This window comes from Haliotis rubra, unplaced genomic scaffold (genome assembly GCF_003918875.1).
Source record: "Haliotis rubra isolate DU_JTF1 unplaced genomic scaffold, ASM391887v1 Scf529, whole genome shotgun sequence".
In the NCBI taxonomy this organism is placed as follows: Eukaryota; Metazoa; Mollusca; class Gastropoda; order Lepetellida; family Haliotidae; genus Haliotis; species Haliotis rubra.
Window position 1 is genome coordinate 138682 of NW_025767223.1, and position 26096 is coordinate 164777.

The window sequence follows — 26096 nt, forward strand, 5'->3', positions numbered from 1 at the left end:
CAGCAACCAACAGCACAGCGCTACATAGTCCAAGGGTAGAGTTAATTTGGACCTCCATGCCAATGTCTGTACATGCTGGATCTTTCTTAGTTGCATGATACACGTAAACAATCGGAGTAATTCGTATTCGCCTGGGAAAGGGATGTGTATGTTGTCATAAGTAACATGGATCACACCACAGTAGTATTAATATCACTACAGTAATATTCTTAACACTACAGTAACATGCATAACTCTACAGTTTATTCATAACACTACAGTAATATTTATAACACTACTGTTATATTCATAACACAACAGTAATATTCATAACACTACAGTAATATTCATACACTACAATAATATTCATAACACTACAGTAATATTCATACAATACAGTAATATTCTTAACACTACAGTAATATTCATACACTACTCTAATATTCATAACACTACAGTAATATTTATAACACTACAGTAACATACAAGGAAAACATTTGCACAGAAACATACATTTTTCATCAAATATATATGTTTAATGTGTTCATATGGTTCAGAGGAGGCCTGCGACACAATTCCTCATTTATTGTATTGAAGACAGTGCGCATTACATCAATGTCAGTGGTTTGTGCTTACACGAACCACCTCGGGATCGTTTCTTTATCTATGTATTATCTCGTCTTTTTATGCTTTTTAATCTTCTTGCTAAAGCATAGAGTTATCTATGTGTATCCAGACTATTTAAGAATACTTGAAAATGTTATTAGATATTAAATTAAGTATGAAACTGAAATACTTACAATCAGTATGAGGCGGTAACTCGCACACCGTGCACCCCGACCTGCACCTGAACATTTTATCTTCTTCCCTTGATAGACTTTCGTGTGAACAGTGATTCTGGCAGTCATCACCGAATAACCCTCTCCGGCATTTAATACATTGTCCACTCTCTTGTTGACATGACTCATAGCTCGGTTTACATGACTTGCTGCATAGTTTGCCGTACCGACCATCCATACATTTGTCTTGTGAGCAGTTTCCGTGAATACCACATGCATATCCATTACACTTCTCAACACACGAGTGTTGGCAACTCTCTCCGTACAGGTGACTCTCACAAAGTGTACAGTTTTCACAAACCATACGCTTACAACGTAGACAACCTTCAGGACAAGGTATCTTACATGTTGGGTAACAGAAGCCATCGACACACCCCTCTGTACACATTGTCTTTCCTGTGTGGTTGTCCACAAAACACCTGCCTTTTAAACAGGTCTCTTGACATGGATGCTGACAGTATATATCGGTATAGCCTGGTTCACACCCGTCAGTACATATTCCGTCTTCATCACACTTTCCAAACAGACAGTTGTTGCAGTTCGGAGATGCCTGAATAGAAGTGATGCAAACTGCAACTGAAATTACAAATGGGTGAGTGTGTGAGTTTTAGTTTTACGCCGCTTTTAGCAATATTGCAGCAAATTTACGGCGGGAGACACCAGAAATAGGTTTGTACCCATGTAGGGAATCGAACCCGGGTCTTCGACGTGACAAGCGAACAGCTACCCCCACAGCCTCAATTAAAAATGAAGATCCATACATGAAAACGAGCAAAACTGTATTTGTACATCGACGTTCGTTAATAAGTAGGCCCCGTGAAATTTGCAGAGGTGTTCGACATCAGTATCTCGTGTATCAGCCACCTCCACCCGACTCCTCATGACGCCTGCGGATAATTGCTGCCACTTCTCATGCTATGCTCCCTCCAATACACCCACATTTAAATAGGTTTGGTATACTAATGCCTACAGGGGAAAATAGCTACAGGGAATAATAGCTACAAAGTTTGTTGTGACAGCGATACCCTTACCTGCAAGTGGACTGTTCCAGTTAGTGAGAAAAGAGAGAGAAAATTATTTTTGTTTGAGTGGCATTTTTAGAAGTTGAGACGTACAATATGGAACACGTTTTTATGGATAACAACTTCTTTATTTCGTGAGTGCGACGTGACTGCTGATAAAAGGTGAAACATCCCTGACCCATCAACACCCAAGTCAAAGAACATCGCACCTCTGTTGCTAATTCCGACACCAAATCAGCTATCTCTGACCACATCAAAGCAAACCCCAATCATCAAATAGAGTGGTCCGACTTCACCATTTTCGCCAACAACCAAACGGACTTCACTAAACGCAAGCTCACCGAAGCCATTCACATCAAACGCCATAAGCCCACCATCAACCGTGACCAAGGATACTTCATTCCATCAGCTTATGATCCACTCCTCCACCAAGCCCAATCTATTGTATAAACATCGCAACTATTGTATAAACATCTCCTTCATTGTAACTACTCCTGTATTTATACATCTCTGGCTTCCATTCACTATCCTTTGTGTACTCACTGGCTTCATCAGCTTACTGCTTAACCAATTATGGCAATTATGTAGTTTTCTTTGTCAATTACAATGTATATTGTTTCATTGTTATATACAGTATATATATGCAGCTCCTCCACTTCATGTATCACTCTTGCTTGACAACGGTACAAGAATCTGTATCGAAACGTCGCACTCACGAAATAAAGAAGTTGTTATCCATAAAAAACTCGTTCCAAAATGATTTTTGTCAAGGAGTCACATGCTGATAAAAGACCATACACAGGCTTATGAGACACAATAATTCAGTTTAAAAACATTGCGCTTAAACACACTATTAAAATATGATGTGATAAATTTGGATTCAAATAATACCAAAAGTCTTGTTCATTCACAAAATATACGGATATACCTTACAATCTTGAGTGACGACGAAGATGACACATTTTACTTGCAGTAGCGGCTAAATAAAGATTTACAAAGCTTATTATTTTGCATAAGGTAAATTATTTTCTCACTGGGACTAAGTAAAGGAAAGACGCTGTCTAAATCTGTAGCTTGCTTCCAAAGCCTTGAACGGATATCAATATATAGACAGCAATCTCCAAGAAAAGGCACCCGTGAAGAGCCACCTCCTCGTGGTGGGTGCTGGGTAACGCCAAGAGCTCTTCGACCCCCCGTTGTGGACCCGGGGAATATATTTGGTCCACCAACCTGTTTGCCGTGGGTTGCGCCCCTGTGTCGGTGGAGGAAGGGAGTCTGGTGGTTGAGGGCACTGGTCCCAGGAACAGTGTTCCTTTGCCCAACACACCACTTCGACCCTTACTTCACCTAGACGGGTGGTTGAATGGGTCCGGTTCAACCAATCGGCTGGTCATGCCGAGCCCTGAGCACTAAATTTCGTTGCTCTAAAAAAGTTTTGGCTTGGATTTATTTGGACACAATATTGACATGTTTGGTTTTGTGTATATATTGTATGAAATATGGATTTTCAAATTCACTCAAATTTGCCTAGATGCTGGTGCCAGAAGGAGGTTGAAGTAGTGTAAAATTATTGTCCTCCTGAGAGCGTACGTAAGTCCCAAAATGTTCAAAGTCCATTTTAACTTGCCAGGATTTTTAAACGTAGCATTTTTGTCATTTTAATGTTGGCTAACATTTCTTACAATCGCCAGCAGCTGAAGGGATGGTGTAAATCCAGCTAGGGTCCATGCAGGTAGCAAAGTTACTGTAAGTCCCCATGGACCCTAGTATGGTGATCTACCTTCTGTTGTTGGCGATCTATAGCCTGATTTTATATTGTATTGTCCCAATAGTGCAATTAGTTTTAAACTTTCCACGCTAGTTTTAATTCTAATTGTGATAATCTAGTGCTTTTACTGTCCTTCGTTGACAGGGTTTTATATATTATATGTATGTATTATAAATTTAGAACTAGTTTTAGTCAAGATATGGCTGAAATATTGCCGATGTGACTTTAAATCTTAACTCACTCACTCACTCACTCTCCAAGAAAATGAATTTCGTTTCTACAACATTTTGAATCACACATTTTACATATACGATCTTGCAACTGGGCAGGTGGAATCTTTCGAGGTCCAAGGTTAGCGTTCCACATCTTAAATCGCTAACATACTTCGGTGCTTACGATTTGATACTTGATAAAGATTTCAGTAATCGGGCTAGATTTAAACATTTTGTAGGTCCGCATCATATTTCCATTAACTAAACAGCTGTCATTCCACATCTCGCGCAACTAGTTTTCAGCGTCCAATCTTGATTAAACCGCTGTCATTCCACACCTCGCGCAACTAGTTTTCAGCGTCCAATCTTGATTAAACCGCTGTCATTCCACACCTCGCGCAACTAGTTTTCAGCGTCCAATCTTGATTAATGATGTAGTATATGATTTATATTGTAATGTAATGTCATCTCAATTAATAATTCAATAATATGATTTATAATCTAATGTAATCTTAATTAATAATTCAATACTATTAAATGTAATAAAAAAAATTAAAATGAAATGATGATATGGTTAAATCTTATACAATGTCATTAAAAAGTCTGTGTTTTGTATTCCCTGTAGGCATTAGTGCACAATGAAGTGGGACCTACCACTTTAGTGAAAGGGTAGAGGAAGTACAATTTGTAACCATTTGGCACATAGAGTTGCTTCAAACGAGTGCTTGTCACGCCTTACGTAACGGGCAAGATTGCTATTTTCAGCTGGATTGATCCTTGACAGCGCCATCTTAGTTTCGGGTGTTTCTACTGATGACAGAGTATCAATGACCAAGCTCACGCCCAATGGTCTTGAATGCCATGCCAGCTGCATGCATACCCACCATCTGCCATCTTAGTTTCAATAAGAGTATTCTCCTTGTCTTGCCAAGGTGTATAGATGAAAGTGATGGCGTATTCATAAGTTGTATACCTTGGACGGCCAGAAATACTGTTTTTCATAGTTAGTTTCATGTTTGACATGTGTGTGTGCTTCGCATTTTGCAAGTCCTTTCAAACTGAAACCGTGTTTTTAATTACCTGAAATGTGCCACTTTAAAAATGGCATTACTGACATATCATCATCATAGGTACACCACTATGATGAAATATGTTTGGGGTGCATAATTCAGTTCTATGTGTAACTTTCAATCAGTAATTTACAGTACTCTTGACCCGTTATGTAAGATGCTCGGACAATGTATTCAGTTGAAAATATATTTTACTCTAGCAAAATCAATGAAGTAGAAAAGTAAACACAATTTTTTTTTAATCTTTTGCTCCTACAATGTTTTCAGTCGTTTCCTATTGTGCCACTCATTTATTGACATTAATTATTGGAGGAACAGCATTATAAGCCATCTTCGTAAACTTCATCACTGAAATCCCGACAATGAGTGAGATGGTTCATGTAAATATAAGCAGCCCTAAAATAAGCCGTTCCAATTTGAGACTTAACCAAATTGACAATCTTAATCGGACATTATCAAAATGATCTGCAACATGACTCAGAACGTCACTTCGGCAATACCAAGACGAAGCAACCATAACAACACTATATAAGATACTAACCTGTCAGTATACAGCAAACGTCAATTTCCGGACACATTCTGAAAGAAAGTCATTGGTAATTTATACTGCAAATTCTAGCTATGTGATTAATGTAAGTGACATTATTAGGAAATGTCACAACAGTGTGAGTAGTATATACAATGATTGTCCGAGATCAAGTCCAACAAAAGGCCCTGTAAAGCTAGATCTCGCCCCCATGGTATATACTACTTTTGAACCCCCAGTTAACTTCCCGACCCCACATGACACAATAGTGTCGCTATGACCGCGAACTAGCACTTGACACTATGTCGCGTTGACCTCGATGAAACAGTTTAATGTGAATCGCCTATGATATCTTTCTGTACCCCTTGTTCTATGTACTTTTTTTTCTCGTCTTCGCTGATAGCAGACTTATGAGACTTGGACCGGATTTCTTGTTTCATCTTACGGTACTTGTTGAGTTCAGAGAGGATTGAACGAAATTCCTCCTCTGAGATCTTACTGTCAGTGAGTGCCGTGGAAATACGCTCACTTACCGTGTTCAGCTTTGCTTCGGCCAGAACCCTGATCTTGTCGTGTTTCAACGCTTTACGATGCAGTCTGCGGGATGCAAACTTAAACACCAACCCTGCCACCCCTACCACCCCAGCTGTTATTTCAATGCCTAGCACTATAGGTGTGGCCACGATAGTGGCTAACAACCCAACACCTGCCGCCCCTAGTCCCATGCTGGTTGCCATAAGGGCAGTATCAGTCCCGTCCACGATATTGAAAGCTCTACGGTACTTCTTACATAGTGCTTTCCGCGTGTCGCGGTCTTGTTCTAGTTGGCGTTTTACATCACATAACTGTCTCAAGCGGAACCCGTATACAGTTTCCAGGGTCTTCGCGACTTCCTCTACGACTGGGTACAGTCCCATCCTATAATATATATTACAATTGATATTTTAATTGGGTTTCATTTAACCTTCGATTAATGTACTTAAAGCTGATAATACTTAGATTAACTTGCGTGTAAAAAATCGTGGTCTCAGCTCGACTTCCATTTAGGACACGAACTCCATCAAGGCTTGCTAAAGGTCTGTTTCCCGATACTTTAATAATACGACAACATTGGTTATTATGCCTGTCTTCCCAACCTTACTTAAGATCATCTAAAAGGTAAATAAAACTCGTAGTCAAACGCCTATCTCCGAGATAGACGTCTATGATGAATGTGAAGTTTTTCGCGACATCTCTAAAATCCTGCTGGTAATCGAGTAATTTGAGCTCTATCTTTACCTTCCCACTGTTTGAAGCTAACATGTTGCCCGAGTGACCTGGTATTCGTATGACTTGTACACTAGAATCCGGAATGAACGACCTGAGAGTGATGCCGTTGTTCCTAATCTCGGAGTTAGCATTTTTGTTTCAAGGAGATATAAGGTGAGGTGAGGGTTAAGTTGACTAACCATTCAGGCTCTTTAAAATCTGATAACGACACCCGCCTATACAGGTTGTCTTTCAAGTGTAGGGCGTACAAGGTGTCTTCCTCACCAGGTAGATCAAACTCCTCCATGTCGACTAGGTCGTTAAGCGTGATGTTGGGACGATGACTAGTCATTATTATAATACTATTACGAGATAGTTTCCAATTGTTTTTCTGATAATTTCTCAGGGGTGCACTTCACCCCCATGAAGTGTATGTTGTCGGGTAGGAAGATCTTGGTGAGTGGTATCATGTCTTCCACGGTCACGGTGACCCCCTGCAGACTGGTGTGGGAGTCGACACCCACCCCCACGTAAACAGTGCAAACCTGATACTGGTGCCGTTTCACCCACTGGAGTTTGATCCCCTCACGATTTCGACTTCATCCGGCGATGGTTCCCCTAGGTAGACTTTGAGGACCAGAGTGGAGTTAGCCGGTAGGCTCGCCAGGATGTTGACCACGCCAGTGAATTCAGACATCAACTGCAATGCCCCGTCTTGCACTCCCGGTTTACTCGATAGCATGTGGGCTGCCATACTGGCGACTGGGCTGATGATTACGCTACGTCTCTGAGCCGGGGACGTAGGCCACGAGCAGGGTTCCGTTGTTCACGACTTTGTTTAGGTAGTTGTCTTTGTTCTCCGTGAACACGTAGGGGGAGCCGAGATTAATGTTGAGAAACCACCGTCGGTATTTTTTGGTGATGGCCGTCAGGTTGCTCTCAACATCTTTTAAGTCGAACAGTTTGCCTCCGAACGATTGGGATACCACCCATCTATCATCACCGATACGGACTAGGTCGAACCGAGTGTTGAGGGCCGCTCCTGAGGTCTCAACTATATCACTTAGGTTTCTAGTACCACCAATGATGGGGCCTTCAACGCGTTTGTAAATGTTGTTTTTCAGTTGCAAGGCGTACAATTTACCATCTACTCCGGGGTCGTCGAATCCGCGTGTGTCCCCGAGGTCGGATATCCCCGCATTGATGCATTTTTTCAACCTCATTCCGGGACCTTGTGCGCTAGTCATTTTATGTGCAGCGTTATGCTGAGGTATCCTATATTCACAGGATTATGCTTTATATCTAACACCGATATCATCAACTCAGGGATGTTGCCCCGAGTTAACCTCTTATACTGACGCGGTGAAAAACGACTCGGTTCTACCGTCGTCGTATTTCTCCGTTTTCACTGGTACGGCTCTGAGTATCGTGGAAGGGTGACCCCCTTGAATGTTGTCCGTTGTGCTCAACTGGCCGAGATGAATGCACAGCTCTCGGTACGGTACTAGGTCGGGTAACTTCGTGCCTGTGACAGTAGTTGTTGGTTTTATCTCGTCCGGCGACATCCCGAGTGTCCTCGCCAATGTCCTCGGTGACTAACGTCAAGGCAGTCCACGCTTGGTTCAACAACCCGATGCAGTTCTGGCAGAATCAACTCAACTTCGCCGTGTGGTGCGCTACAACGGGGTGTGGCTTGACATTGACCGACCCTCGGCGGGGACCGCTGAGCCAGTCTGTGTTCATGTTTCACGTGTACTACCAGGTCAGGCGTATCCTCAAAGAGATCAGCGCTCCGCTCCCACAGGACAAAGCATGGGACGCAGTAAACAACCAGTACGATAGAAGGGCCTACGAACGTATTTGCAACGAATTCGAACTAAACCGGAAGACGGATTGGCGTTTGCCGGGGGCCGAACCACGGGTTGGGTATTCCATATGATGGGGGCGACCCGTGAAAGAAGTCAGTGATGATTTACTGAAAGGAGATGTACTACGCCAGGACTTTGCTTTGTCGAGTAATGAATGGCGAGATGACCGTATGAACTTTAAAGGCGGTGTTGCTTTTGTGGCAGGTGTATTTTAGTGTAAATATAGTATTTTAATCATATTATTATTCTCTCCTTTTAGCTATGTTATTTCTAGGCAGTTTAAGGTTTAAGCTTTAGAGCTTGGCCTGTCTCACTAATTGCCCAAGCCATGACGCTTCTCAGCTGATTGGTCTCATTAACTCCATGCACAATTTCACTCATTCTGCACTGACTCTTTGCCATGTAAAGACAGCTTGGACAGACACAGTGTGAGATTAAGGTTAGTATTCATTTAATTAAAGTAATATTGCATTTAATCCTTGCAGTATGTATATAATAAACGTATATCTATTTACTAACATTTAAAGAGGTATTATATTGTATAGCATGTAAGTGTGCTAAATGTATTTATGCTAGCTTTTCAAGCCTAAGGTATAAACATAAATAAGTATCACTAATATATTCTCATCATTACTATCCCTTTCACTGAATGTGTGAGATGAGAGAATGTGTTTTAATATAAGTTGCTATGTTTTAACTGTGATAACTATAAGTGTATATTATTTATCATCTAATATGATTTGCAGCAGATAAGTCCCCGTCCATAAGTCTGGTGCTGTGCCCGATTGTTGTACACCCTTGTATCCCCCACAGGGTATGTGTATATGTCTTTTATGTCCATGTATTTGTATATAGTACCATCACGTAATGCGTGGTGACGAATCATGTACTTTTATCATTACGACTAATGCGTAATGGTGTATTATAATCTATCTTCTGTGTATTACATTGTATGCATGTATCATCATTACGTTATTCATAATGCTGTAATTTCATAATGCCCATATTCCATATGTGTTGTAAATAATGGTATTCATGCTTTGAGTATTATTGATAATTGTCCATATGTATTAACCCGTGTATGGAATTATATGTATCTTGTATGAATTGGGTGAGATGTATATAATATTATTATATGTATTGTTACAGGGTGTCGTTTAACATTCAGCAATGTTTCATCCTATGAAATAAACAACCTCACACCCCAGCAGAGTGTTGGTAGTCTATGGCCACGTTGACCCTGCTATATTTGGAGCCCCCAGTGAGGATTGTTTCGGGCATGGATGAACCGGGCAGCACCTAGAGATACTCTTGGACAACTGGACTATTGTGATCTGTGTTAACGTCATCATTGGATGATGACCAGTGATATGACACTGTGACCTTGACCTTCTTGGAGAGCCTGTGACTCTTTTGTGACCTTTATGTGTATAGTGACTTGTGTTTTCAGGTACATGTATTTGGATTGAGGATTATCATGGACACTTCACGTGAGTTATAGCCTTTGTGTAATATGTACCTGGCGTAATTTTCATGTAATATATATTCATTGTTTGTGTTAATTCATTGTGTAATTTAACTTTTCATACTTTTACTTAATATTCTCATGTTATTTTCAGTTATGTAACTCAAGTTACGTAATTACTGCCGGCTTATATATTTAGTGTATTATCTTCATCGTTGGTACCAACACTTAGTATTTATCATGTAACTATTTTTGTGTGTTTATATTTGTAGTTAACTTAGTTGTTTCAATTTAGATTAGTTTAGTTTAGTTTAGTTTAGTTTAGTTAAGGTTTAGATTTTGATTAGCATAGTGCAATGTAATACCATGTAGCATTTCAGTTTTTTCATAGGTATAGTTTGGGGTTTATCTTAGTTTATTTGTGTTTAGTGCAGTTAGTTGGTTTTTGCTCTTTGTTTTACGTAGTGTAATGTTCATTAGTGTTCATTACTGCATTTACATTTCAAATTCATTTCATTAGTGGTAGGTGTACATTCCCTTTAGTTCATAATGTAACTTACAGTTTGTGTGTCAGTGTGTGTGTTTGGTTAATATCATACTCTATATCCTTCCTCTTTTGCTAACAAAATAAAATGATAGCGTAATTTACTATCGGGTAGGTATAAATAAAGCTTTAGTTAAACTTGTGTTAATTTACTGACTATTTGAGGACAGACTGTACTTAGACTTTGCACCCTGCACCATTTCTTAGTCTCATTTCCCATCCCTTTACCCTTAGCTCCTTGTATTGCCCGTCTACATTATCATTGTTTTACTTCTGTGTTATAGTGTAAGTTGAATTTACATTCCCAATTCTCCATTTCACCTTAAATTTTGGAGTGTTTATTCTTTCATCAATTGTTTACATATGAAAGGCATACTTCCCTAGCGCTGCGCCATTCCTTCTACTGATTGCAATATCATTCCACAAATCATGTAACTATATTATCTTATTACACACGCCAAAGTTGCTCTACCCTTCTCCCTGAAATGCACGTTTTGATTGAAGTGGTATAAACCAGACAATCAGCGAAACATTGTCAGGAAAGTGTATAGCGACTGAAGGTTGTCCCCACTCACCTTAAGTATCCCTTGTTAAATCAATTCACTCTTAAACTCATCGCATCATTATATTTTGTATCTCTTTGTTCTGTTAAACCATGGAGTTTAAGCAGGAAGAACTTAGTGGTATTGTTGAGTTATTCCACAAGTTGGGATTACAACCCAAGGCAGAAGAACCGGAGGACTTAAAGATGTGGATTCAGGACATGGCAAAGCAAGAGGGACCACTCCAACCAAGCAAACTGTCTTCTCCTCCTGAGCCACTAGGCGATGAGTCACAAGTTACAGCCAAGTCACATGTCACAGCCTCAGCCACAGCCTCAGCCAATCCTCCATATTCCAAGCTACCTACGTTCAGTGGTGACTTACACGGAAAGGATGCACCCTTTGATCTATGGACTTATGAAGTGGATTGCCTTCAACAGTCGTCGGTCTACAGTGCCGCTGTACTGGAACAAGCCATCAGACATTCTTTGAAGGGGGAGGCCGCTCGTGTTGCCATGCGCCTAGGACCAAAGGCAACTATCCAAGACCTACTGAGGACGTTACAGAGCATTTATGGGACTGTGCAGAGAAAGGAAGCCCTCATGGCTCAGTTTTATAGTGCCGCTCAGAGAGATGAAGAGGATGTTGCATTATGGGGATGCCGCTTGGAGCACTTGCTGTCAAAGGTCACGGAGCATCATGATATTCCACCACTGGAACAGGACGAAATGTTGAGGAACATGTTGTGGAGTGGACTACGGAGATCGCTCAAGTCTGTATCAGGCCACAAGTTTGATACTGTTTCTTCCTTTGACGAGCTACGGATCGCACTTAGGGAGATTGAGTATGACTTGAGGCAGGGAAGAGAACCAGCACCATCATCGCTGAAACAGTCGGTTTCAGCAAAGATGGCTACCCATCCGAGACCATCACCAAGTCTGACCTGGACACGCTCACTACAGCCATACACCAACTACGCACTGAGGTCACTGAGATCAAGGAAAGGCAACAACAGCCAGCGCATGTGTTCCAGCATCAAGCTAGTTTCCTTCCTCAGACACAGGGATATGGACCAAGACACAAGCATAGAGGTCGAGGAAGAGGAAAAGATTATGGATGTAACCAACCACAACTGCCTCCTCCTGGGTATGGACTGCCACATAAATACAGTTCTTCAGGGGCTTATCCGTATCAAGTGCCACAAGGACCACAGGATGCCCAAGCTCAGACACAGGTTCAGGGACCTCAAGTTCAAACACCATTGCCTCAAGAGTCACAAGGTACCTTCACTCACTCAGGACCACATGGCTACGGATATGGACAGGAGCAGCTGGCAAGTTACCCCACTCCGTCTCAAAGAAAACAGAATGATGTTGTGTGTTACAGATGTGGCTACACTGGACACATAGCAATAGGATGTCGTGTACGAGTGGATCACCTGCGACGCCCGTTAAACTGGCAAGGGCCTATGGGAAGAGGTTACCACTAGGCTCTTTACAAGGCCCCAACAGGATACCAGAAGGACTTGTAGGACATGCCAACGAAGCAGAGGTTCTCATTGATGGAAAACCAGTGCAAGCTCTTCTGGATACTGGAGCCACCGTATCAATTATATCATCAGGATATTATCAGGATAATCTCAAGCATCTTCCTCTTGAACCACTAGGAGACATTCTAGATATTGAGTGTGCAGGAGGTGAAGCACTACCATATAAGGGATTCGTGAGAGCTGAACTCTCTTTAGTCGGTGGAGGAAACGACAATGATACCATCTCATCTCTATTCCTAGTCGTCCCCATTACAAGGTATAGTGGTCGCGTTCCAGTTCTACTAGGTACCAACATCTTGAATTGCCTCTTGGATAAATGCAAACAGAACCATGGAATCAAGTATCTACAGAAAGCTCCTCTACACAGGCCATGGTACTTAACCTTCAGAACCATTGTCATTGAGGCCAAGGAACTTGAACGGAATAAAAACAGACTAGGACTTGTCAAGAGTGCCGAAGACAAGAATATCATCATCCCTTCAAACAGTAAAGTCACCATCAAGGGCCAGCTCAGCAAGGGACTTAGAGCTCCAAGGTATACTGCACTCCTCCATCCTACTTCACAAGCTACTATCCCATCAGAGGTTGACATAGCTCCCACTATCATCACCTATGACAGAGACAACCCCAACTCCATTGACGTTCATGTGTTCAACATCACTACGAGGAACATTGTTGTTGCACCGAGAGCCATCTTATGTGAGCTTCAGCCAGTCACTCTACAGGACCCACCCACTGGTAGACCCATGGATGATCAGTCACTGTTAGACCGGATTGAGATTGAGGAGAAGGACTTAACGCCAGAACAAAGGGAGCAGGGACTTGATGTCAGAATGAAGTTCAAGGACATATTTTCCAAGCATGATGAGGACTTAGGACATTCCACAGCTGTCAGGCACAGGATTGAACTAAATGATGAGCAACCCTTCAAGCAGCGCTACAGACATATTCCTCCAGGCATGTTTGAAGAAGTTAGATCTCATCTTCATCAACTCTTGTCAGCTGGAGTTATTCGGAACTCCCACAGTCCCTGGGCATCCAACATTGTACTGGCACGAAAGAAAGACGGAAAACTACGCGTATGCATTGATTTTCGCGACTTGAATCAGAGGACTATTAAGGACGCATATGTTATTCCAAGGATAGAAGATCTGCTAGAATGTCTTGAGGCAAATCGCTACTTTTCTGTGTTGGATATGAAGTCCGGATACCATCAGGTCGAAATTGAGGAAAGCCACAAAGAACGGACTGCCTTCACTGTAGGACCTCTTTGATTCTATGAATTCAACAGAATGCCTTTTGGACTATCCAACGCACCAGCCACATATCAACGACTAATGGAACAGTGCCTGGAAGGACTCCATCTCAACATCTGTCTAATATACCTTGACGACGTGATCATTTTCTCAAAGACCCACGAGGAGCATGTCAAGCGTTTGGAACTTGTACTCCAAAGACTGATGGATTGTGGATTGAAATTGGCACCCAAGAAATGCAAGTTTTTCGAACGTCGAGTCAAGTATGTTGGCTACATTGTATCAGAAAATGGCATAGAAGCAGATCCGGACAAAATTGAGAAGATCGCTAACTGGCCACCTCCATCTGATCCGGAAGAAGTAAGGCGATTCCTGGGATTTGCCGGTTATTACCGCAAGTTTGTTAAGGATTTCTCGAAGATTGCCAGGCCTCTATCTCAGCTCATGCCCAAGGATAAGAAATCCAAGAAGCGTTCCTCAAGCACGAAGGAATGGCAATGGGAGACGGAACAAGAGAGATCATTCCAGGAACTCAAGACACGACTTACTAACCCTCCCATTCTCGGATATGCTGATCACTCAAGACCCTTTGAACTGCACACAGATGCAAGTGGACACGGCTTAGGAGCAGTTCTGTATCAGCACCAAGACGGACATCCATGTGTCATCGCATATGCCAGTAGAGGACTACGACCATCAGAACGGAACTATTCTGCTCACAAGTTGGAGTGTCTGTGTTTAAAGTGGGCGATAACGGAGAAATTCCATGATTACCTCTACGGACACAGCTTCACAGTGATGACAGACAATAATCCATTGACATATGTACTTACCACAGCCAAGTTGGACGCCACAGGACACCGCTGGTTAGCCTCCTTATCGGATTATAATTTCACCATCCACTACAGATCAGGCAAAGCTAACACAGACGTGGGACATCCTGTCAAGGCTGCCAGAGAAGGAAGAATCGGAGAAGGTCAACCTGGAATCATTTAAGGCTATCTGTGATGCCATCCAAGTTCCAAGCTTATTTGAGAGCCTCAGTATGTCTGCATCGGAAATCACAGGAGAGGAAGACATCACTGATGAGAGATGTGATTTCAATGCTAGAGACTGGAGACGAGCTCAGGCAAAGGATCAAGAACTTGGTATCATCATTGACCATCTACGGAATAGGATCAAGCCAGACAGGACCAAGTTTATTGGACGTCCAGGTGTGACCAAGCTGCTCAAGCACTTCCATCAACTGGAGTTGAAACGAGGAGTTCTGTATCGTGTAGTCAAGACAGCAGATGAAACACAGGAGCAACTTGCGCTGCCAACAAGATGCCGCACAGCCGCTCTCAGGAGTCTACATGATAACATCGGCCACCCAGGGAGAGATAGGACCCTATCACTGATCATGGAAAGGTTTTACTGGCCAGGAATGACCAAAGATGTTGAAGAGCATGTTCAGCATTGTGTTCAGTGTCTTAGGAGGAAAACACCAACAGGAGGAAGAGCACCACTTGTCAGCATCCAGACCTCACAGCCACTGGAGCTTGTCTGTATGGACTTCCTCACTCTTGAACCATCTAAAGGAGGACAGGAACATGTGCTTGTAATCACGGACCAGTTCACACGCTATGCCCAGGCATATCCTACCAGGAACATGACGGCAAAAACAACAGCAGAAGTGTTTTTCAACAATTTTGTGATTCATTACGGGATTCCTCAACACATTCACTTGGACCAAGGGGCTAACTTCACCAGAAAGTTAATGCAAGAGTTATGTTCCTTGCTACAGATCAAGCAGTCCAGGACAACTCCCTATCACCCCATGGGAAATGGAATGTGCGAGCGTTTCAACAGGACTTTGTGTAATATGCTCGGGACCCTTCAGCCGGACAGCAAGAAGAACTGGAAAGCCCATGTTGGACCTCTAGTACAGGCGTACAACTGTACGAGGCATGAGTCGACTGGATTTGCTCCGTTCTTCTTGATGTATGGTCGCCATCCACGCTTGCCTGTTGATATCGCATTCGGACTTGACATGGAGCCAAGCAAGTCAAGGACCACAGCAGCATATACCAAGGACCTTAAGGAACGACTCACTCAAGCCTATGACATCGCCTCCTCCGCAGCTAAGAAGTCACAGAAGAGGCAGAAGACTCAATATGATCAGAGAGCCAGGGCAGCTGTGTTAGAGGAAGGAGACAGAGTCTTGGTGAAGATCCTTGCATTTGACAGACGGCACAAGCTTGCAGACCGATGGGAGGAAGATGTGTATGTGATTCTGGAGCAGCCTAATCCATCCATACCAGTATACACCGTTGGTAAGGAGAATGGTGACGGCAGGCAGAAGACACTGCACAGGAACCTATTGCTTCCAGTAGGATATCTGCCCCATCAGGATGATGCGCCAACACGAAGCTAAGAAAACGGAAGTCATTGCCACCACCTCAAGTGCCACAGGATAACCAGGACATACCAGGCAACACCACAGCCAGCATCTCCGAGGACGGATTTTCAGAGGAAGGAGAGGAGGAAGTAGTGATTGTCTCCATCTACCCATCCGACAGTTCAGGGTCAGCTACTGCACCAGCTGACAGGCCACCTGAAGAGGAACCAGCTGAGGATGTTCAGGACGTGGTTCAAGTCGATGGAGAGGAAAGGACAGGAGACTCTACTCAGGAGGTTGAGCAGGAGCAACCGACAGAAGACCATCCAGCTGAGCATGTGGATGTTCAACCCGACAGAGAAGTTGCTGAGCCAAGGGCACCACCGACGCCACAACCGCGGAGATCCCTCAGGGAACGACGGCCACCGGAGTGGTTGAGAAGTGGAGAGTTCGCCCTATTGGCACAGACAACAGCCCAGACTGCGACACCACCGGATTGGCTCATCAGAGCTAACTTCTTGTCTGCAGTTCTACAAGACGGGATGCTCGAGAACCAGCCAGCCAACATCAGAGAAGCCATGATTGCGCTCATCACTAGCCAGAAATGACGTGGACGTCATTTCATAGTGGGGGGGGAAGTATGTGGCAGGTGTATTTTAGTGTAAATATAGTATTTTAATCATATTATTATTCTCTCCTTTTAGCTATGTTATTTCTAGGCAGTTTAAGGTTTAAGCTTTAGAGCTTGACCTGTCTCACTAATTGCCCAAGCGATGACGCTTCTCGGCTGATTGGTCTCATTAACTCCATGCACAATTTCACTCATTCTGCACTGACTCTTTGCCATGTAAAGACAGCTTGGACAGACACAGTGTGAGATTAAGGTTAGTATTCATTTAATTAAAGTAATATTGCATTTAATCCTTGCAGTATGTATATAATAAACGTATATCTATTTACTAACATTTAAAGAGGTATTATATTGTATAGCATGTAAGTGTGCTAAATGTATTTATGCTAGCTTTTCAAGCCTAAGGTATAAACATAAATAAGTATCACTAATATATTCTCATCATTACTATCCCTTTCACTGAATGTGTGAGATGAGAGAATGTGTTTTAATATAAGTTGCTATGTTTTAACTGTGATAACTATAAGTGTATATTATTTATCATCTAATATGATTTGCAGCAGATAAGTCCCCGTCCATAAGTCTGGTGCTGTGCCCGATTGTTGTACACCCTTGTACCACCCACAGGGTATGTGTATATGTCTTTTTATATCCATGTATTTGTATATAGTACCATCACGTAATGCGTGGTGACGAATCATGTGTACTTTATCATTACGACTAATGCGTAATGGTGTATTATAATCTATCTTCTGTGTATTACATTGTATGCATGTATCATCATTACGTTATTCATAATGCTGTAATTTCATAATGCCCATATTCCATATGTGTTGTAAATAATGGTATTCATGCTTTGAGTATTATTGATAATTGTCCATATGTATTAACCCGTGTATGGAATTATATGTATCTTGTATGAATTGTGTGAGATGTATGTAATATTATTATATGTATTGTTACAGGGTGTCGTTTAACATTCAGCAATGTTTCATCCTATGAAATAAACAACCTCACACCCCAGCAGAGTGTTGGTAGTCTATGGCCACGTTGACCCTGCTATACTTTCACCATCCAGAAAGTTGAGCAGTCCACCGCGGACGGTTGGAAAATGTTCATGCTCGACACGTCGAAAGGGTTTACTCGTGCCGGTGTCACCAGATTGAACGACTCGATTCGAACGTACGTGTGGGCGCTGTTGGGTGCGCAGACGCTGACGCGTTCCAACATCCTCCGTAAGGGGACTGCTTACGACGCGCAGAAACAGTTCGTGTCCAACGTTGAGGATGCTATCAATGCTCCAGTTGGTCTTTCAAGTGGGACTGTACATGGCTCCGAGCGATATGCAACTGAGAGTAAAAAACAGTGGTGGGTTACAACAACGAAATAGTCATAGCCACGGCCGACCAGAAGTTGGGTGTCAATGTAGGCATCAACGTGAGTCACGTCCCACCTCCCACGGGTGAAACGGGCATAGTCGTACCACCCCCGGAGCCCAGGGTTCAACCAACACCCCCACAACCCCAACCCCCACACGTGCAGGCGTCCAATCAGCAGCACATCGACCGTAAAACAGCGCTGGTAGTTGGCGTGGTCGCGGTCGGGGTGGGGCTTATTTGGTTAAAAATTCCTTAGCCGCTACGTACACCAGACCCGCCACGGCCGCGACGATGGCTGCCCACAGGTTTTGACCGAGCCACGTGACAGTTTTAGCCAGCCTGCTGAGCAGCCACGAGACGATGCTACCCAGGATGCCGGGCAGGGCTTCGGCGGCCTTACTAGCGAGTTTAGCCAGGGCCTCCCCGAGGGATTTCAGGTGTTTTTTTTTATCCAGTCTCTGACGCCACCAGTGGGTGTACCACTGCCGCCGAGGCCGCCAGCAGGCATCAGCGACACGACCAGGGTTGATATGATGAAGCCCAATGCAGTCAGAATGCTGGTGATAGTAATCCCTTGCTCTCGGAAGAGGATTCGGATCCTGTTGGCCAACGTGGTGTCCTCATTTAGGACTCGATCGATGGTTTCCCGTACACGACTGATCTGGGATCGGAGGGCTTCCCTGTTCGAGGAAGCGGATTCCAACCGAGTCCATCTCTCATCTTCCAAGTTTTTTAATTCTCTCCTCGATACGACGTTTCATATCATCTTCCTCCGTTTCAGTGAGTTTTATTTTCTTGCGAGCGATGTGCTTGTCGACTTCGTTCAGTTTCCCCATGTTGTTCACGCGTTCTCCGTGTACACGATTCAAGGCTTCGTCTAGACCTCGCAGTTCCCTCAGGGTAAATTCGAGACCCGGCAAGGGTTTGGCATGGTGTGTGGCCAATATTTTTTCGAGACTGTCTGATGTTTCTTTAGCACTTGGGGCATATCACCTTCACCGCTGAGTTTGGCTCTGGCTGCTTGCAGATCTTGGACGACCTTCGGGGGGAAGCTTAGGCCGTGTGCCACCGTAATCTATGAAGCCTAGTTCATCACGGATCAGTTGACTCCCACCAGGGCGACTGGTGAGTGTTGACAAAGCATACGGTCCTTTCCCGTCTTTTTTCATGATATCGACCCCCGGGTGAGCCTTCAATCGCAGCGTGCCCTTCTTATCGATGGTAAACTTGGCATAGTCTCGTACCAACGGCTTGATGTTGTCTCTCTTTTCAACTGCGGCGTAATAATCGTCGACGGCCGGCTGTACAAGTTCAGCACTTAAGGGGTTGTTCGTGAATGTGGTGTCATCCTCCCCGAACGTCTGGGCACTATCATCCCACATATCATCCATCTGGATGTCCTCATGGCCGCCTTCAGCCATTATTTATGTTAAACTTTTATATTTTATCTATATAACAATATATGGTAGGAAACTAGATCCTTTCCGAAGATCAAGAGAGCCTCTAGGCGTCAGAGCCGTGCGCCAGTCGGCGACCATCACCAACAATCCCAGCAAGATAGACCAGAACCAAACGCTGCTGGTTAGATTCCCCAACCTGGGTGAGAATGACCTCATCGTACCAGGCACGGCTCGACTGACGTTCAACCTCACGTTGACCTCCACCAACGACAAACGCGAGCTAGTGCGGAACGTAGGTCGAGCCATCATCAAGAAAACCACTATCAAGATCAGCGGTAACGAGGTGCTGAGCATCGACGACAGCGACGTGTTTCACTGCTACGGGGACCTCTGGAAAAGCGAGGGAGAACGCGTCAATGACGTGTACCAAGGCATCAGCAAATCGACTCGGTTGAGCCTGGGGTACGGCTTCACGCAAGACCAGCTAGACAAGATCTCAGAGGGTGAAAAGGCCATCGCCCAAGCGTACGGGAACAGGTTCTGTGTGCCGCTCGACTTCGAGTTGCTCACAGGACACGCGCTGTTTTACCAGGCCGCGCTGGGTGATAGGCTTGAATACGAGCTCACGTTCAACGACTACAGCAAAGTCGTGCGTACGCCGAACGGTGATGAAGACAGTTACGCCATCGACAACATCTCTCTGGAGTTTGACATGGTCACTAGCCCGGAGCTGGCCAGGCAGGTTCGAAGCCAGTACTTCGGGAAGGTGGCCATCCTGTACGATAGGGTCCTGCGGCATAGAGCGGTCAATAGGGATAAGAGCGACACGTTGTGGAACATCAACCTAAACGTGCCGGCGCGATCGATGAAAGGTATCCTGATCGTCCCCGTGGAGGATTACGAGCCGTTCCAAAGGGACAGCGAGAAGTTTTCCGTCCCCAAGATTGAAAAGGTGGAAGTGACCATCAAGGGCGTGCCCAACCAGCTGTTCAGCGCCGGTATGAGGGGGCACCAGCAGTGGGACGAGATAACGAAATTACCGACCCGGCACCAACACGTCATCAAGGACCTGGACCTATCCTCCGTGCAGATCGGTGAATACCTGACCACCAAGTATGCGCTATGGTTGGACATGCGATCCACGGAAGACGATAAATTGCACGGCAGCGGTCGCCACATCGACAACGGCAGCGAGGGGATAACAATCCAGATTACCAAGAAGGCTCAACCCGCGGGCAAGTTGAAATTATATCTGTACGTGATTATGGACGTGCAACTTAATATAGAGAATGGGAGATTCGTGCAAGCTATCTATTGATTTGCCTGGCGGCAAGCCATCTATTGATCTACCCCGCGACCCACACTGCGCCATAGTGTGCGGGCAGATGGGCTGTGGGAAGACCGTTTTCGTGCTGGATATGTTGGAGGGGTACTACCGGGATGTGTTTGAAAACATCGTTATCATGTGCCCTACTCTGCACATGAATAGAACGTATACGGAAATACCTTGGGTGATGACGAACCCGAACGTACACAAAGTCGACCCGGGAACACGTCTGCAGGACTTGTTGAAGGCTTGTCACAACAAATTCAAGGGGGAGACGACGCTGTTCATACTGGACGACTGCAGCGCTAATCGAGAGATAACAAAAAAGAGAGACATGCTATCGTACCTGGCCTTCTCCGGCCGGCACCCAAAGCACAGCATCTGGGTGCTAACGCAGAAGTTCAACTCGGTGTTGAAAGACCTCAGGGAGCAGACGCGATGGGTGGCCTTATTCCACCGCAAGGGCAGGGATTCGTTCGAGGAGTGTTTGAGAGAGAACGATGTGATGAGCAAACTAGAACGAGAACGTGTGAAGAATCAGCTGGCTGAAACTAAGCATGCTAAGCTCGTGCTCAAGACCGACCAACCCGTGGCCTATAGGGTGTTTTAGCTTAGCGATGTTAAGTAAATGTTAAGTAAATGCTAAGCAATGCTAAGCAATGCTAAGCAAATGCTAAGTAATTATGGTTTGTGAAGTGCTAATCGTGTGTAATTTAACCTTCATCTCGATGTGTTTCGCCTGCATTGGTTATTATATCATTAGAGTCAAGAATCGCTTGGTATATTATACCTACTCGAACAGCTGTTGGCCCCGCAGGATCAGAGTGATTACAAGCGAGAGAAACTAATGGTGCTGGCTGTTGGCGGCAAGGCCAAACAATACTTTGGGGACTGTACCCCTGATAAAATCCAGAAACTGTCCACCGATGAGGTCGATAAGCTGTACGCGAGATATGAGTCCCAGCTCGGGGCTGAGATGACGAAGACTATAGGCTCGACAATGATGCAGATCTACACCGGTTTGGCATCGTATGCCCTCCCCATTCCCCCGGCACGCCGGCTTTACCTGTGGGAGGACCTCGAGAAGGACCCCTTTATACAACACGCTTTGAGCACCGTCAGCTGCCTGCTATACCACAAATACGGTATGTTTTTAGCCCCGGTGACAGCGGCGATCATCACGGCGAAGCATTGTCAATTTAAGGAGGGGAAAAATAATAGTAATAGTATACAAAATGGATGGTGCTCAGACAACCCCACCGGAGAATCCACCGCAGGAGGGTTTGGAGGAGAATCCACCCCAACTGGGGGAGACCCCCCGGTAGGGGTTCCCTCCCCTTACAGTCACCAGGAAGAAGAACCCTAAGAGAGTCACCGCCAGTAGAAAAAGGTGGTCTAACCAACATAAGAGTAACTACACTTCACTCCTGTGGATTGCAGGCGCAACTGCTGCCTTGGCTCTCTCATTATTGTTATATAATAAACACCATCCCGGGAGGGTATCCCTTCCCAACAATTAGGGGTCAACCCACATATCATGTTATAAATATATATTTTATATCATATACATAATGTCTGAGGGGAAAACGTTCGTCAACGATGCATACCACGCCACTGTGGTCGCCAGTCTAGCCGTAGGGTACGCTCGGTTGACCAACATGGTGCTTAAACAACCGACTATCAAGCTAGATTCAACCTGCAGGATATGGGTATGCTCATAATAAACCTGGGTATGGCGATGGCCACCAAGGACATCCTCGTAAAACAAGGGATCCTACCGGAAAATATTTTGAAGTAAATGTAACTCTATATAGGATGGCTACGATCGCCATGATGGTTGGCGGGGCGTTAGTAAACGCCCTGGCATTTTCCGGGAGTAATTTCCTCTTCTCGAAACTACGGGTGTCGAACGCGGTCGAGATAGAAGCGGAACGGAAGCGTCACGATTTGGCCAATGAGAAATTCCAAACCGCGCACGCCGAGTACGCGAAGAAACGTATACAGTGGCTCGATAACATTAACGAACGACTCCAGCGTGAGAACCATGCCGCTAAAACAATCGATAGCGTTGAAGTCGCAGTGAGAGAATACTTCCTGGTAACCGGCAAACAGCCCGAACCACTCCCTCCTAAGCCCACACACGCTCAGTACTACACACCATCCCCGGGGCAAAAGGACCGGGAATTTATCTTTATCGCGCTGGGTCTAGCAGCGACTGCGTTGGTTGTAAAACAATTAGACTAAGTACTCATATGAGTATACCAAAGATGAGACCTGCCCCGTACCGATGTCAGTACATACTTAGGGGGAAGACTGAGACCTGTGGTAGGAAATGTAGGATGGAGGGGTATTGCTGTTTTCATAGAAAATGTTTTGTGAACTACACGTGTTCAGTGTGCGGTATTGGAGTGAAATGTCACTACCGTATATGTAAAGCCCACGGGGCAAACGTAGTCAGGCACCAGCTTATCTACGAGAAGAAAAAAGACTACATAAACGAATGTAGACGCCTCCTTAGCATGGAGGTGCAGTGACCCAATTAGAGACTGTGTACACCTAGGTATAATGATGCTCGTGGAAGTTGAGCCCAGGGAAAGTCGTTGCCAGAGAAGCTGGCAGATGGATATAGGTAGAAGTATAGATATCAGTGTCCTCAGACCTATTATTGTTGGTGAACTCTATAAGGCACTAGAGGAGGAGGGCTTCGCAGTTTCAATCATGGTGAAAGCAGGGACTTGGAATTACTTTGATGGTGGGAAAGGAGATGTGTATCACGCGGGGATATAAAGGAGTTTGTTGACACCTCGTTGGAAATAATACAAAACACCCTCGCATGTTCCGGGGAGGGAATAATCGATGAGGTCTATCTAGATATTTACTAAAGGATTTTATGGGCGCCTTATTATTTTTTATGGGTTGGAGGAGTTACCTCCCTTGCCAGTGGCCCAATTAGAGATTGTATACGCTTTGGTATAACAATGTCTACTACGGGAGCTCAAGCAGATTGCGAAAGAGCAAGGTGTAGTTGGTTACTCTCGAATGAGGAAACCAGAGTTGTTGAGATTACTCAGCCTACAAGCCCCTCCCACGGTAAAACAACTAAAACTCCGAGCGAAAGAGCTTGGGTTGACGGGGGATTATTCCCGCCTGGGGAAAGCCGGGTTAGTCGCATTATTACACGACCCCGTAGCAAAGACCCCCTATGTGAAACAACACAAACAGGAGGCCAGCGAGCTGGGGTTAGTAGGTTATTCCCGTATGAGGAAGTCCCAGCTTGTAGAACTATTACTGCAGAATAGAGCTATTGACCTAGAGTTCATGCGCACTGAGCGCACTGTAGGTAACTATCTGAGAGGCTAGCGCATGCATGTTGATAGGAACATAGACATCACCGATATCAAGCCTCTAGTCGCTGATAAAGTCAATGAGGAACTAAACGATTTTGGAAGTATAGAGTTTCAAATCACGGTGAAAATGTCACTCGATAAACAGCAGAATGTGGGTGGAACCCCCAATGGGGTCATTGAGTACGTTCAGCCTTACTTCCGAGGTAAACAAGAAGTCGTGACTCATACCGAGACTACAGACGAGTCAATCGATATCAGTTTTCAGCAGATACGAGAATACCTAGAACGCTACACGCACATGGGTTCCGGGTGGGTCGTGGATAAAATCGATAATGTCTATCTAGACATAGCTAACTACTTGCCATTCAGAGGCGGGTCGTACCTAGACTTGCCCCCCTACTACAAGGCAAAACAGGCCATAGTCAACATCAAGAATAGAGGAGATGATTGCATGAGGTTAGCTATCAGGTCAGCCTTGTTTCCAGCTGACACTAATTCGAACAGGCCTTCTAGTTATCCCCAAGACGATGGGTTCAACTGGGATGTTATAACCGAACCCACCCCCATATCTCAGATCACTCAAATAGAAAAACAGAATGACATAGCCATCAACGTCTTAGGGCACAAAGGCAACACAACGGTCGTGTACAGGATCAGTCCAATGTTGGGTCACCGCGTTATCAATATATTCATGATCCAGTGAGGTGATAAGTATCACTACACGTGGATAAAACACCTCAGCAGGCTGTTGCACAACCAGTCGAAACACGTTGGGAAAAAACACTTTTGCATACGATGCCTGCACGGTTTCAGCCGACCCACCCTGCTGGAATCCCACCGGGAGGATTGCCAAGGTGTGGGGCAGACGGCCATACGAGTCGACATGCCCAAGGAAGGCGACAATATAATAAAAATCGATAACCACAAGAACCAGATGCCCGTGCCTTACATCATCTACGCCGACTTCGAAGCCTTGGTCAAACCCGTTGAGGCTGGTGGTACCCCCAACACACAAAAAACACAGGAGCACGAGGCCTGTGGGTTTGGATACGTGGTCGCTCGATGTGATGGGGAAACGAAAGCTCCCGTAGTGTACAGGGGTCCCGACGCGGCTGAAAAGTTTCTAAAGTGCTGCAGGAGGAAGAGAAAAGTATTAGGAATGCACTATACACAGTCGCTCCCATGCGTATGACTCAAGCCGACCGGCTAGCTCACGGCTGCAGCACTCACTGCCATGTGTGTGATAGCCCTCTGAACGGTGATTCGGTGGGAGATCACTGCCATGTCACCAGTAAGTATAGAGGCGCCGCTCACAACGCGTGCAACCTCAAGCTTAGAATCAACCCCAAGACAATAAACATCCCCGTGGTCTTCCACAACTTGAGAGGGTACGACTCTCACTTGATCATGCAGGCCATCGCGAAAGTCGACGGCAACCTGACGTGCATCCCCAACAACATGGAGAGATACATCTCCTTCAGCTTGAATGGCCTGAGGTTCATCGACTCGGTTCAGTTCCTCCTGTCGTCACTCGACAGTCTGGTCAAGGCCAACGATACCTTCCCCATCACCGACAGATACACTGACGCCGAGACTCGACCCCTGCTGATGAGGAAGGGTGTGTACCCCTACGAGTACATGGATGGCTGGGCCAAGTTCGCCGAGACCCGACTAACCCCCATCAACCGATTTTACAGCAACCTGACCGACTCGACAATCACCCAAGACGATTACTCGCACGCGA

At 44.8% G+C, this 26096-nt stretch overlaps 3 protein-coding genes across 3 annotated transcripts in view; all 3 read right to left on the reverse strand.

Annotated features, from left to right (window-relative positions):
- The window catches only part of LOC124252902 (cell death abnormality protein 1-like), a 239219-nt gene that overhangs the window by 107648 nt on the left and 105475 nt on the right, over nt 1–26096 (reverse strand). Inside the window, exon 8 of the mRNA XM_046686582.1 lies at nt 5432–5469. Within this exon, the coding sequence (XP_046542538.1) occupies nt 5432–5469 (38 nt within the window). The remainder of the gene's footprint in view (nt 1–5431; nt 5470–26096) is intronic.
- The window catches only part of LOC124252907 (multiple epidermal growth factor-like domains protein 10), a 112180-nt gene that overhangs the window by 66554 nt on the left and 19530 nt on the right, over nt 1–26096 (reverse strand). The window lies entirely within an intron of this gene.
- Nucleotides 1277–26096, reverse strand: part of LOC124252905 (cell death abnormality protein 1-like) — a 242250-nt gene continuing 217430 nt past the window's right edge. The window contains exon 8 of the mRNA XM_046686586.1: nt 1277–1394. The gene's annotated coding sequence lies outside the window, so the exon portion shown is untranslated. The remainder of the gene's footprint in view (nt 1395–26096) is intronic.